Below are 12,536 nucleotides of genomic sequence, written 5' to 3'. Positions count from 1 at the left end.
TTTATCTCATTGACAAATTCCTCTGTATTCGCTGCTGATGTTTCCGTGGTTTCACTGAAAAAAAAAATATATATATCGCATACAGAACTCTTTGGTTTAGATTGTGATTGTTAATTATACATACACATAAAAGTCGGGGCTGTTGCAATTCGAGCAAACTTTGCCAACTAATGCTCGTTGGCCCTGTCGCATTGCCTGCTTGGATAGTATTAAAGTACTATCTTTGTTATTGCTACCAAAGTAAGACGCGAGAGTGGTACCTGCTCTAATTGTGTTTTCCTAAGTGGGGAATGAAAAAAAAAACATTGAATAATTTCCCAAAAGCTTTTATTATACGCGTTGATTCTTATCAATTCTCTATCTAAAGTTAGTTTTATTGCATATGAAACCATAAACTAGGTATAGTATATACTATATACATATCGTTACCTTAATATATAAGGAAATCGGTAGAATACTCACTAAGGACCTAATATAAACTAAAACGAACTATCACATCAATAAATTAGTTTCAGTGTTTATTAAAAACCAATGTTTTTAAGAAAATTACAATTGAATAACTTTAGATTTTATTAAATTTTTAACTACTCTGTAAAGAAGCAAAAATGATAGATAGATAGAGATATGTATGTATACTTACCACAACTTTAGTGTACACATTCGCTGCAAAATCTTGATCATCATATTTCGCCTCCAACGGGAACGTATATGTATTCAGCCAGTCCAATAAGGGCATATCTAACCCAAGTCCGATTTGTGCTACCTGAGGCGCATGAATATGGCAGTCCACAAAACCAGGCATAACAAACTGATCTGAAGTGAGATTTTCCTCACTTGTACCCTTAAAACCGGCGTTTTTGGCAAGCCACTCGCAGTAGTCGCTCTCGTTTCCTATACCAGCGATCTAAGAATTTTCAAAAATATAACTGTTTCATTCAACAATTTTATTGTGCTTGAGGCCGTTTCTAATGAAAAATGTTGTGGAAAAACTTCAATAATTTCTGTGTTCGTATTTAATAGTAGCTTATGTCGAAAGGCTTTAGTATAATGCGGCATTCGCAGCATACGATTCGAATGACTCACTTGTGTCGAGCCGTTGAAGAACTTTTGCAAATAAATGTGCAAGAAATAGTTGCGATACTAGCAAGGCAATAATATTATTAAACCTCATCAAAAAATTCCTTATCGTTTAAAGAATAAAAGGAATGCCGCATTATACTAAAGCCAGCTTCCCGACATAAGCTACTATTCCATACGAACACAGATTTACACAGGGTAGTAGTTATAGCTGCTCTTTCGGAGATCACCACTACTCCTCATTAGATTTGTTCAACGAGTTCCTTAGAATTATTCACAGCCCGCTGGACTTTTCTAAAAGTGACAGCTACTAGACATTTTCTGTTGTTGTTGTTGTAACAGCATACAAATCCACAAAGAGTTTTTGGGGAGTGTTGCTGGAGTGACAGCCCTTGGCCAGATATAAATCTGGCTCGTTCCGGTACGTAGACACGACTGTCGTGGGAACGAGAAGTCGAGTTAGAAGTCTTTAATAGGAAACATCTGTATGACATGGTTACCAAGGTCATTGTCAACTATATGTCGTTTTGGCTTCACAGCAAGTGCGAACATGTCACTAAATCCTCATTAGTGACGATTTACGCTACTAGGATATTATCAACGGCCGAAACAACTTCAGCGGGTGAGTTTTAATAAATGTACATACATATCGACAGCTGAACCTGTTTCAAAACTTTTGAAGAACGCCCTATTTCAGAATTCGGTTAATACACGCCCTATATCCGCTGCCGATTCATAAACGCCCTATCTCAGGAAATTTTTAGGCAGTGTCTACACACACGCGCCACGGTAAATTTTACCGTAGATCCACGGTAAAAATTACCGTGGATCTACGGTAAAATTACCGTGGATCCACGGTAAAAATTGCCGTGGATCTACGGTAAAAATTACCGTCGATCCACGGTGTATTTACCGCGAATCCGCGGAAAAAAATTACCGTGGATTCAGTGATTTTCGAAGCGTGTGAATAACTGTATTTTTTAACAGTAGATCTACGACAAAAATTAGTGTGGACCCGAGGTTATCTATTTTTCCAACGTGAATGAACAATCCTAATTTCTCATATAGATGTATCACGATAGATGTATGTAAATACCTAAGTTACTGCCATTCATTCAAAAATCAATTCGTTAATTAGTTGATAAAAATCGTGCAATAATAATAACCTTTGAGCGAAAAAATGACATTCGAATATTAATTATTATCTTTAATCTTTATTGGTTAAACTCGAAAAATAAAGATCATCGTAAATTACAGTAGAAGGTACGAATAGAAATACGTCAGTATAGATAAAACTGTTTTACGACGATTACAACTTTTGATTTTCTGGTTAAAATTTAACAAATAATGATTATTTTCCGTATGATTAAATTATTTTGTGTATGATTAAACAAACCATGATATCTTACTGTCGATAAGTAACTACTGCGCGTTGTTGCTGTATTTTCCTATTTTTCCATAGAGCACAAGGCACAGAACCAATCGCCAACCGGCTTCCTCTTTATCTCCACACACACCCAATGATGCCATAGGTAACATCCGTCACAACGTATAACATTTTTACACGACTGATGATGTTTTCCTCCACATACAGCACATTTGTAATCATCTTTAGCTCTTTTCATTCCAAGAGTAACCAAAAATGTTTCAAATGTATCTTTCGCCATGCACGGCATTAAAAGTTTTAGATGATCGCCTCGGGTATCAATGAAAGAATCGTTCAAATTGGCAGTGTCGATTTCGCTGCTTTTGATTTTTGAAGACGTGAAATCTCGTCCTTTCACATAATTTGACATCAGTAGCCATTTCAGCATCATCTCAAGTTTGGTGTCATTATTTTTTGTATCAAAGGCTACTCCACCAACTTTGTCGTCGTCCAATTTTTTTGGGCCCCAACTTTGAGTTGCCCCACGACTTCTACCCCTGGACGCTCGTTGACCTCTAGCCACCTCTCTGCCTCCAGCGCGTTGATGCTGTTGTAGCAATCGTTTGTTCCCTTCTTCCTTTGGGAGCGGTATCCCAGCCACTGTGGTCCTTCGGCCTTTGGGGGCTCCTCTAGGCTTTCCGACATTACAAACATCTTTTATTCCAAAAAGAGTATCAATTGTCGCCTCGTTAATCTTGCTACAAGTTTGAAGCTGTAAAGATGGCATCACCAAAGGCGTTTCTTTGTGGTCAGCAGCGGAAGGTGGGGTTTTGGGATTTTCTTCTTCCAGGACGACTTTTTCCGGCAAACGGTTATGAGCTGAATCAGTGCTGCTATTCGGGAATTGGCGAGTTAAATCGATCGGTATCTCTGGGTTCTGGGTTGGCTCAGTTAAAGTAGACAGAGGTCTGTGCCTTGTTATAATGTTATCATATGTTAATTTCGCATCGAGAATTTCTTTAAAACGCTAGGAAGGAACGCCAAAAATCTAAATTTAGAGATTTTGAATCTTCAGAGGAAGTTTTTGTTACCTTTCTGAGTATGTTATCTGAATGGGCAAGCTCGTAATCTCCGTCTCTTCTCTGATTAGTGTTCTTGTTTATGTCATACATATACAATTAACAAATATACATACATACACACATACGACATATGTACATGTCGAATAGATAACCTCTTAGTTTTCTTTGAAGTCGTTTAAAAAAAAAATATCATTTACCGCACATCTACATTAAAAAGGTGGTTCTTCGCGCACTTCGGAAATCAAACATCTTCTTCGTCAAGCAAAAATCTTCAGAAATTGCCGTGGATCCACAGTAAATTTCTACGTGGTTCTACGGTAATTTTTTTACCTTGGATACACGGCAATTTTTACCGTGGATCCACGGTAATTTTTACCGTAGATCCACGGTAATTTTACCGTAGATCCACGGTAATTTTTACCGTAGATCCACGGTAATTTTACCGTAGATCCACGGTATTTTTTACCGTGGATCCACGGTAAAAGTTACCGTGGCGCGTGTAAATAGACACTCCCAAATTTTTAACCGACTTCAAAAAAGGAGGAGGTTATCAGTTCGTCGGAATATTTTATTTTTTATGTATCTATGTATATATATGTACTTGTATATGTTACCGCATAACTTTAGACCGATAATTCTTTTTTCATCGGAAAGGTGATCTCAAGAGTGGTCCCATACTAATTTTGTTTAGATCCGATAACTGGATCGTTAAGAAATTAACGATAATCCTAAATTTTTATGAGAATTGAAGTCGGTTTTGTTTTTGCTTAAAAGTTACTTGTTAGTATGGGTATTCATGGAAACTCGTAAATGCCTTGTAACCGCGTAAGCCTCATAAATAAACCGAATTTCCATACAAAATAAAGTAAGCTTTCGGGGTTTACATGGTTACGGGGCATTTACACGTTTTCATGAACTGCCCTATTATATTTTTATTTGAGATAGGACGTTTTTTAACCGAATACTCAAATAGGGCGTTCTTCAATCAAATTCTGAAGTAGGGCGTTCTTGAAAAGTTTTCTGAGATAGGGCGTTTTCGAACTGGCTGCCGAGGTATCGATATGTTGTAGCCCAGGAATGCCCAACGACGGCAGAACTCCATAAGCAAGTGCCCTGCGCTGGCAGAATTCTATAGGCAAGTGCCTTGCGCTGGGCATGCCTGTTGTAGACAAAACTAAACAATCATGGCGCATACTAGTATGCATAGTAATAAATAAATAAGCGATAATTGCATTTGTACTTACTTGGCCTTGCTGGTCCACTGCAACAAATCCGCTCGGAAAAACCTCAAATTCATTAAGAGATTTCGTATGTATAATTTTTCCAAAGAAAACTTTAGCCATTTTCAACCTTTGAAGAGGTAAGAACACCTGTTGATATAAACTATTATAAATCAAACTTATAACAGACCCACGTTCAGCTCGTGTAATGCAGATTACCGACTGCCTATTTGTAAATATGGTAGAGAGCTTTCCAGTTGTTGCATATGTCCTCTGTAGATAGTACATGTACTTAAAAGATAAGAAATGATTGCACGCAGTTGTATATACATGTGTATATGCATATGGGTAATGCAGCGTTTTTGCTGCATTTGAAATGCAACATTTAGCACTTTCGAACATATGTTTTCGAAGAGCGTTCGTGCTATAGCATTTAGCAAATGTACATTTACGCGAGTTCGAAATCGTATGCTTTTGACAAACAGCCGTGTTCCACATGAACGAAAGACACAAGATCACGTAAGAACAACAGAGTGAAAAAAGTCGATTTTTTTAGCGGGTTCTACGCCATCTTGTTTCACTGGAAAACTAGCGAAAAGTAAACAAAGCAAAGAAAACAACGAAAATCAAAATTAGCCAAAATTATTGTTAGCCACTTTAAACGCACAATTTAGGTAAAATGATGCAACAAAATGCTTTAAAATGTGTTGTCATGTTGAATTAACTCTTCTTTACTTGAATAAAAGTGTAAAATAGTGGTGCTCGTGATGTAAACAAACGCTCAGCTGACGAACCCGCTTTCGCAAACTTTTTTCTCAAAACCAGTTACAAATACAACGTCGCGTTCTTACGTGATCTTGTATTTTTGGTTCATGCGTGTTCCAGTCTCTTATTTAGATCCGTATATATTACGATCAATTCTCACGCAGAAGAAAATGTGCAAAAACCCTACTGAAAAGGAAAAAATAAATTTTAAACCAAAAATTCAATAAAAAACTTGAATTCTTTTAACCATAAAGGCCTGTATGCAGCTCTCAAGAAAAGCAAAAACTCCACATAAAATTACGTAACATGCAAAAATCGCGACTACTCCATGCATGCATGTAAAGAGTACTCCCTAAGGGCCACGGAGTACTCGAAAATTAACCACAATTCTTATAAAAAATATGGTCCAATTAACATTGCGAGGTCCTAGGGCAGGACCATATACTCCATCTCTGCATTACATCAGAGTAGCACAAAACTACTCCAACATATTAACAATGACGTTGTTGATTTGCTTTTTCGTTTGTACACGCTTTTGTTCTTCATTTCACAGATGCTTTTTCGCAATTAATAAAAACCAAAAACAAAAATAAAAAATTACATGTTGCCTCTTTCGGTATTTGAACCCGAACATGCTGGGAGCTAACAACTAACATCGAGCATCTCTACACGTTCAGCTACAGCCAGACATAAAAATGTGCTTTCAAATGCTCAACTTCAATCACATTTCGTTAAAACACGAGCAGTGATCGGGGTAACAATAAAATGGTGCAGAGACACGAGTTGGTCCGCTACAACATGACAGGAGCATTTTTGTAAGTACTCCAAAATACCACAAATAGGTCACATGGTCCAACGATTTTTGCAGGGTGCCTTCAAATTGTGGGGAAATTTTTACAGTGTTTTTCATGTGTATTGGTTTTTGTTTGAACGTTTTGAGAATCGATCAGTCTAAAATGTCCTTTTCATGTAGGGAATGTTTGCGTGTATACTTGTTTGTGTATATGTAAGTAAAAAAAGTTTAGCTACCAATTTTAGCCACAACGACTTTTTTAGCACTCTTTTGCCCCTTTTTAAAAGAAATTTGGATACCACTAAAAATTTTCGCGGCAACACTGCCTGGCAGCCCTACCTTTTAGTACTTGACTTTGACAGTTCCGGTTGTCATTCGTCTTGGTTCATTTGATTTTTTCATTTGCTGTGTAATTTAAGCAAATTGTGTGCGGTTATTGAATTTTGTTGTTATTCATCTCGTTATATCAAATTAACGATTGCATCCGCATATAAAAAGCATAAAGGTGTGTTTCAAAGTATAGACGATTCAGCGAAGCGTACCTTGGAACAACAAAGCAAGAGCAGGCAAACGCGTATTTCACATACAATATAAACCTACATACTCTGACTAATTATCCATAGATAACAGATTCAGTGGTCACAATGATTCCAGCGATTACATCAAATGACAAATTTCACAATGTCATTATTAGTACTGGAAATATTCTTAACATGAACAACCAATTAGGTGGAAAGTCGACGGAGGAGGTCCTGCACGGCTTGCGTTTGACCTTACAATGCCAAAAAGCGGCTGCAGAAGTTGAATTAATCGAAGCGGATGGTCGTGTTCTACGAGCGACAGAAGAATTAAAGCAGAAGTTAACTGAAAACGACCGCTCAGAAATTAGTATTGGTGCGAAACTATTTTTAAACAAAAATTCCAGTGTGTATATTGAACAAGCGATAAGCACACTGCTGCAGGTACTCAAGGTAGAGCACGTGGACAATTTAGTGCTTGCATATCATGCAAAAAATGAGAGTGTACAAAAGAATAGTAATGAAAAAGTATATCAATTAAGACAGCTTTGGGCATCACTGGAAAAATTTGCACAGCAAAAACAAATAACTCAATTGGGTGTTGCCGATTTGGACATAGAAGAATTGGGGCAATTGAATGCATCTGCCATTGTTCATCCGACGATAGCACAAATAAATTTAGAATCCTGTTGTGTGGTACCACCGGCTTTGAAAGACTATTGTACCAAGCATGATATACAGCTGCTGACACACAGCGATCCAGAAGTGTTGTTGCCCGATGACCAGTTTATTGTTCCCGATTACCAGGTAGATTGGGCACTGCGCTATCAAGTTCATGTGCGTTGTCGTGGTGTTATTACCGCAAAGGGCTATATTCTCGGCGCTAGCAAACATGATCAAACGAATAAAAGTGCAGTCGTCTGAATTCTGTAACTTATTGCAAAAGCAACCGAAGCGGGTGGAATGCAATAGTAGGAGTTAAATGTGTGTGTGTGTTGCTGGCAAGAAGGAAGTGTAATTCCGTCAAAGTGGCTGCGTTAGTGGTATGGCTCCGCCGTTAATATCATTAACAAAAAATCAAAAATGTAGTAAAGGGAATAGATGGCCTTATAGGATCAGCGCGCCAAGCTTTATCACTGCAAACTATAATACACAATGCATCATAAAAATTAAGATATACATAATATGTATACATATATGAAAATATACGGAAGGAGTAGCTTGCGAATCCTAACATTGTACTTACATATTGTTATACACGATTGTCTAATTTACATTTATATATAACCTTTTTTGTACTTTTATTGCGGATATGCTAAAAACAACCCAAAAGCATATAAATTTATAGGAAGTAATTAAATGTAACTAAAGCTATATTGGGGTGATGTGATCATGCAATGTGCGCTTACAGGCTAACGAACTAACTCAAAAGATCAAATGTCTTAAAAAGTGTACATAAACAGAAACAATTTTATAATAAATAAATTGTTAAATTGTATTAGTTTTCGAATGGGTTTTATGTTTGGATTTTAACTAAAATGAAACAATAAAAAATTTTTAATTGGACCAAGTTTTTGTTTGCTTTTCCCTCCTAAAAACAGTAATATACATATTTATGTAAATGTCTATCTACATATCGTTTCCTTAGTATGGAAAGGTTACTAACAAAAAATTCAAAATTCACTCCATTGATTATTATGCATTTCATCGAATTATAAGCCTCTACATCGTTTTATGCAATACAAATTTTAGCTAGTTACGGCTTTTTGCCATTTCAGCGACGATGTGAGATAGGGCCTTCTATATTAAGGTAATGATATATCAATAAGGATTATTTATTGTTGAATATGAGTTTATAGGAAAAAAGCACGTTATAAAATATTAAACTTTTGTTTTAAGATTGAATGAATATTTAAATTTTAAAACAGTCGAGAAATAATAAGCCTCCTATATATAAATAAGTAAATAACAAGAGATACTTAACAGCTGTAAGTTAAGCGTTTGTATTTACATATTTATGTACATTAGACTGCATCACCTAAAAAGTGGCGGTTTTCCCCCCGGGATTACAAAATTTTTTATACTGTAAGACGTCCAAAAAATATTTCAGAAAAACATTAAGATTTAAGCGAGCTGGACCGATTTGAAAATACCTCCAAAAATGGAGTTTTTTATGAATAAAAATAGTTTCTTAAAGAACTTTTTGAAAAAAGGTCCCTCAGATGACAGAACAGATTAGGCTTAAAAAATCTGCATAAAAATATTTAAAAATCTTTTCAACAGAATCGTAATAATGAGATTTTTGATGCTGTTTTTCTACTTTTTTCAAAGATTGATATACGAAAAACTTATATAACTAGGCCAAAACTATTACTATTTTCATTTCTGTCCAAAAAAAGTCATTCGTGTTCCATTTTTTTTTCAAATACCAACACATCTGAATTCAACTTTGAATGATGTTCCTTCATCCCACCTTTCTCTTTCATCCTTTGAATGAACTTATTGGCAAATGAATAAAAAGGGTGAGAAAATACCTTCCCAATGATACCTCACAAGTCTAAATCGGAAGAGTTTAGGTAAAGTTATTCAAGTTTTTCTTATACCAATCTTTGAAAAAAGTTAATAAAAACAGCATCAAAAATCTCATTATTACGATTGCGTTCAAATTTTTTTAAATTTATTTTGACGTAGAATACGTCTTACCTTAAGGTATGGGGGCTATGTTCAAATGTTGTAGTTGTAATTTTTAGAGCTTCACAAAAACGCTTATTGCACGAGAACTAATAAAGCGATTTCAAAGAAAAGTGTGGCGTTTCAAAGATAAAATTCCAAACCTGTCGACAGATTCATTTTTGTAAATAACCAATTCGGTTTCTGTCGTAAAAACAACGGTAAACATTGCCTTATTTTGGGGTCAATTTTTGAGCCTTTAAAGTGCTCTAGCAACTTATTGTTGGCATATATAACTTTCATTTTCGGGACATAGGTTCTTTGGAGCAGTAGAAATATTATCGTGTACAAATTTTATATAAATTCAACAAATACTGAGATTTTAAGGCAAAAAATTGTTGAAAAACTTTGAAAATTTTTTTCATTACCAATATGCTCGAAAACCGCTCGAATGATTTTGTTTTTGTTTTCTTTAATCAAAAGTTCAAAAGTTTTCCTTTCGTTTGGTATATGGGAAGTATTAGTTGATATCTTCTATATATGTTTATTTTATTCAAATATATGGGCATAAATGATTTTCCATACAAAATCACTTCGTCATCATTTTGCAAACACGTGCACGCATTGGAAGCGTGGGAAGGAGAAAAAGTATGTATGTGTCCGTAAGTACATATTTCGGGGTTTATCGGTATAATAATCGATACTTTGTCGGTTTTATTACCGATGTTTTTATCGATTTTGCTATCGAAATTTTTATCGATAATGTTATTGATTTTGCTATCGATATTTTCGGAACTTATCGATATAATGATCGGTATTTTTTCGATTTTGTTATCGATATTTTTTCTCGATTTTGTTATAGATATTTTGTTGACTTTGTTGTCGATTTTGTTATCGACACTGTAATCGATTTTATGATAGATTATTTATCGATTTTGTTATCGATATTTTTATCGATTTTGTTATCGATTTTATTACCGATATTTTTATAGATTTTGTTGTCGGTATTTTAATCGATTTTGTAATCGATATTTTTACCGGTTTTGTCATCGATATTTTTATTGATTTTGTTTACGATTTAGCTATCGATATTATTATTGCTTTCGTTATCGATATTTTCATCGAATTTGTTATCGATATTGTTATTGGTTTTGCTATCGATATTTTCGGAACTTACCGATATAATGATCGATACTTTTATCGATTTTGTTATCGATATTTTTTATCGATTTTGTTATCGATTGTGTAATCGATTTTGCTATCGATACTTTTATCGGTTTTGTTACCGATATTTTTATCGATTTTGCTATCGATATTGTTATAGATTTTTTTATAGGTTTTATATTCGATATTTTTATTGATGTTGCTATCGATATTGGTATCGATATTTTTATGGATTTTGTTATGGATTTTGTTATCGACTTTATAATCGATTTTGATATCGACTTTGTTATCGATTTTGTAATCGATATTTTGATAGATTTTGTAATCGATTTTGTAATCAGTATTGTTATCGATTTTGCTATCGATTTTGCTTTCGATATTTTTTCGATTTTGATATCAATATTTTCATCGATTTCTTTATCGATATTTTATCGATTTTGCTACCGATATTATTATCGCTTTTGTTATCGATATTTTTTGCTTAGTGTGTGCTTTTGTTTTTTTACTTGGATATGCTCTTAACCATACCACGTATTCTCCGTTTAAATTTAGCGCCTGTATCTCCGATACAGCCTGCAGGCCAAGACGAAGGCGCTGGACTGTTCCTTTTTTTAATATTTTTATGTAAAGTTTTTAAGCTTAAACCATTTTGTCATTTGAGGGGATTTGTTCAAAAAATATCTTTAAGAAACAATTTTTATTCATAAAAAACTCCATTTTTGGATGACGTCTTAAAATATAATAGATTTTAAAATTTCAATGGAAAAACTACCGATTTTTTTTTGTATGGGGAGTGATGTAGTCTAATGTACATACAAAACCCATATATGTAATACTCCTATATTGGCAGTAAGAGCTAGTACCGTCCGAAAACACTACAGTACAGATATATCAATAAACACGTACGAAAGAAAAGGAACACATACGTTTATAAATAAACATGTACACGACACATTTACAAAAACGGCACTCATGTACACAATACATTGACAAAAACAGTACTAGACTGTCTCGCTTTGATTTCGGAATGCTTACACATTGAGATGTTAGCTTACTACCAATATAGAAGTATTACATATATGATCATAGAATAAACGTGGTCTTGAAAATTTGATTGAATTCTTAAATCAAAGATCTTATCGTTGGTCGATAAAAATGGCGAGGATGTTATCGCAGATAGAAAAGTTAAATGACGAGAATTTTTCAGTTTGGTAGGTCCAACTGAGAAGTCTTTTAGTGACTTTGGATTATTGGCACGTGATTGAGACACCCTGTAGCAGCACAGCAACAGCGGAGCAAAAAGCGGACTGGTTGGCAGACGATAAGAAGGCCCTTGCAACAATCACCCTTTGCGTAAAGCCGTCTGAATTATTGAGTTTAAAATCCTGTTTTTCAGCGAAAGATGCTTGGCTCAAATTGTCGGATACATATCGAGCTAAGGGGCCGGGCAGGAAAGTGAATTTGTTCAAGAAGCTTGTACGTTTTCAATTTCAACGATCAAACAAATTTTGTACCATCGCGGAGGGCCTAAAGGAGAATGATGTTACAATACCCGACGACATTCTTAGTATAATGGTTCTTTGTAGTCTACCTGAAGACATGGAAAACTGTGTCGTGGCCATCGGAAGCCGCGATGATTTACCTAAAATTGACAGCCTGAAGCTTAAAATTTTTAAAGAAGAAGAATGGCGTAATGGAAAGGTCCATGAGGGTGAATAAGTTGTATATTCAGTGAACGAGTTGAAGGGCAAACGACAGACTAAGCGTAAACAGTAGCCGTGGGTAACACCGTGCGGCGCCGCGCCATTGAGCTGATACCGAGAGCTGAGTTAATGGCGCCGATACCGATTTTCACAACTCAGTGACGCAATGGCGCCAGCA

At 35.3% G+C, this 12,536-nt stretch overlaps 3 protein-coding genes across 3 annotated transcripts in view; 2 read left to right on the top strand and 1 right to left on the bottom strand.

Moving 5' to 3' along the window:
* Positions 1-12,536, top strand: part of LOC118737894 (cyclin-G-associated kinase) — a 96,751-nt gene that overhangs the window by 27,077 nt on the left and 57,138 nt on the right. The gene's annotated exons all lie outside the window — the stretch shown is intronic.
* On the bottom strand, positions 2,330-3,885 carry LOC118737897. The gene is made up of 2 exons (XM_036468709.1): positions 3,535-3,885; positions 2,330-3,470 (listed from the first exon to the last, which is right to left on the bottom strand). The coding sequence occupies exons 1-2, from the start codon at positions 3,613-3,615 to the stop codon at positions 2,526-2,528; spliced, it is 1,026 nt and encodes a 341-aa protein (XP_036324602.1). The 5' UTR covers positions 3,616-3,885; the 3' UTR covers positions 2,330-2,525.
* On the top strand, positions 6,723-8,387 carry LOC118737898 (glutamate--cysteine ligase regulatory subunit-like). The gene has a single exon (XM_036468710.1). The coding sequence runs from the start codon at positions 6,948-6,950 to the stop codon at positions 7,743-7,745; it is 798 nt and encodes a 265-aa protein (XP_036324603.1). The 5' UTR covers positions 6,723-6,947; the 3' UTR covers positions 7,746-8,387.

Source organism: Rhagoletis pomonella, unplaced genomic scaffold (genome assembly GCF_013731165.1).
Source record: "Rhagoletis pomonella isolate Grant_MI unplaced genomic scaffold, Rhpom_1.0 Rhpom_scaffold_00004, whole genome shotgun sequence".
NCBI classification, from domain to species: Eukaryota; Metazoa; Arthropoda; class Insecta; order Diptera; family Tephritidae; genus Rhagoletis; species Rhagoletis pomonella.
The sequence above is the reverse complement of the archived record's forward strand: the minus strand, read 5'-3'. Positions and strand labels throughout refer to the sequence as shown.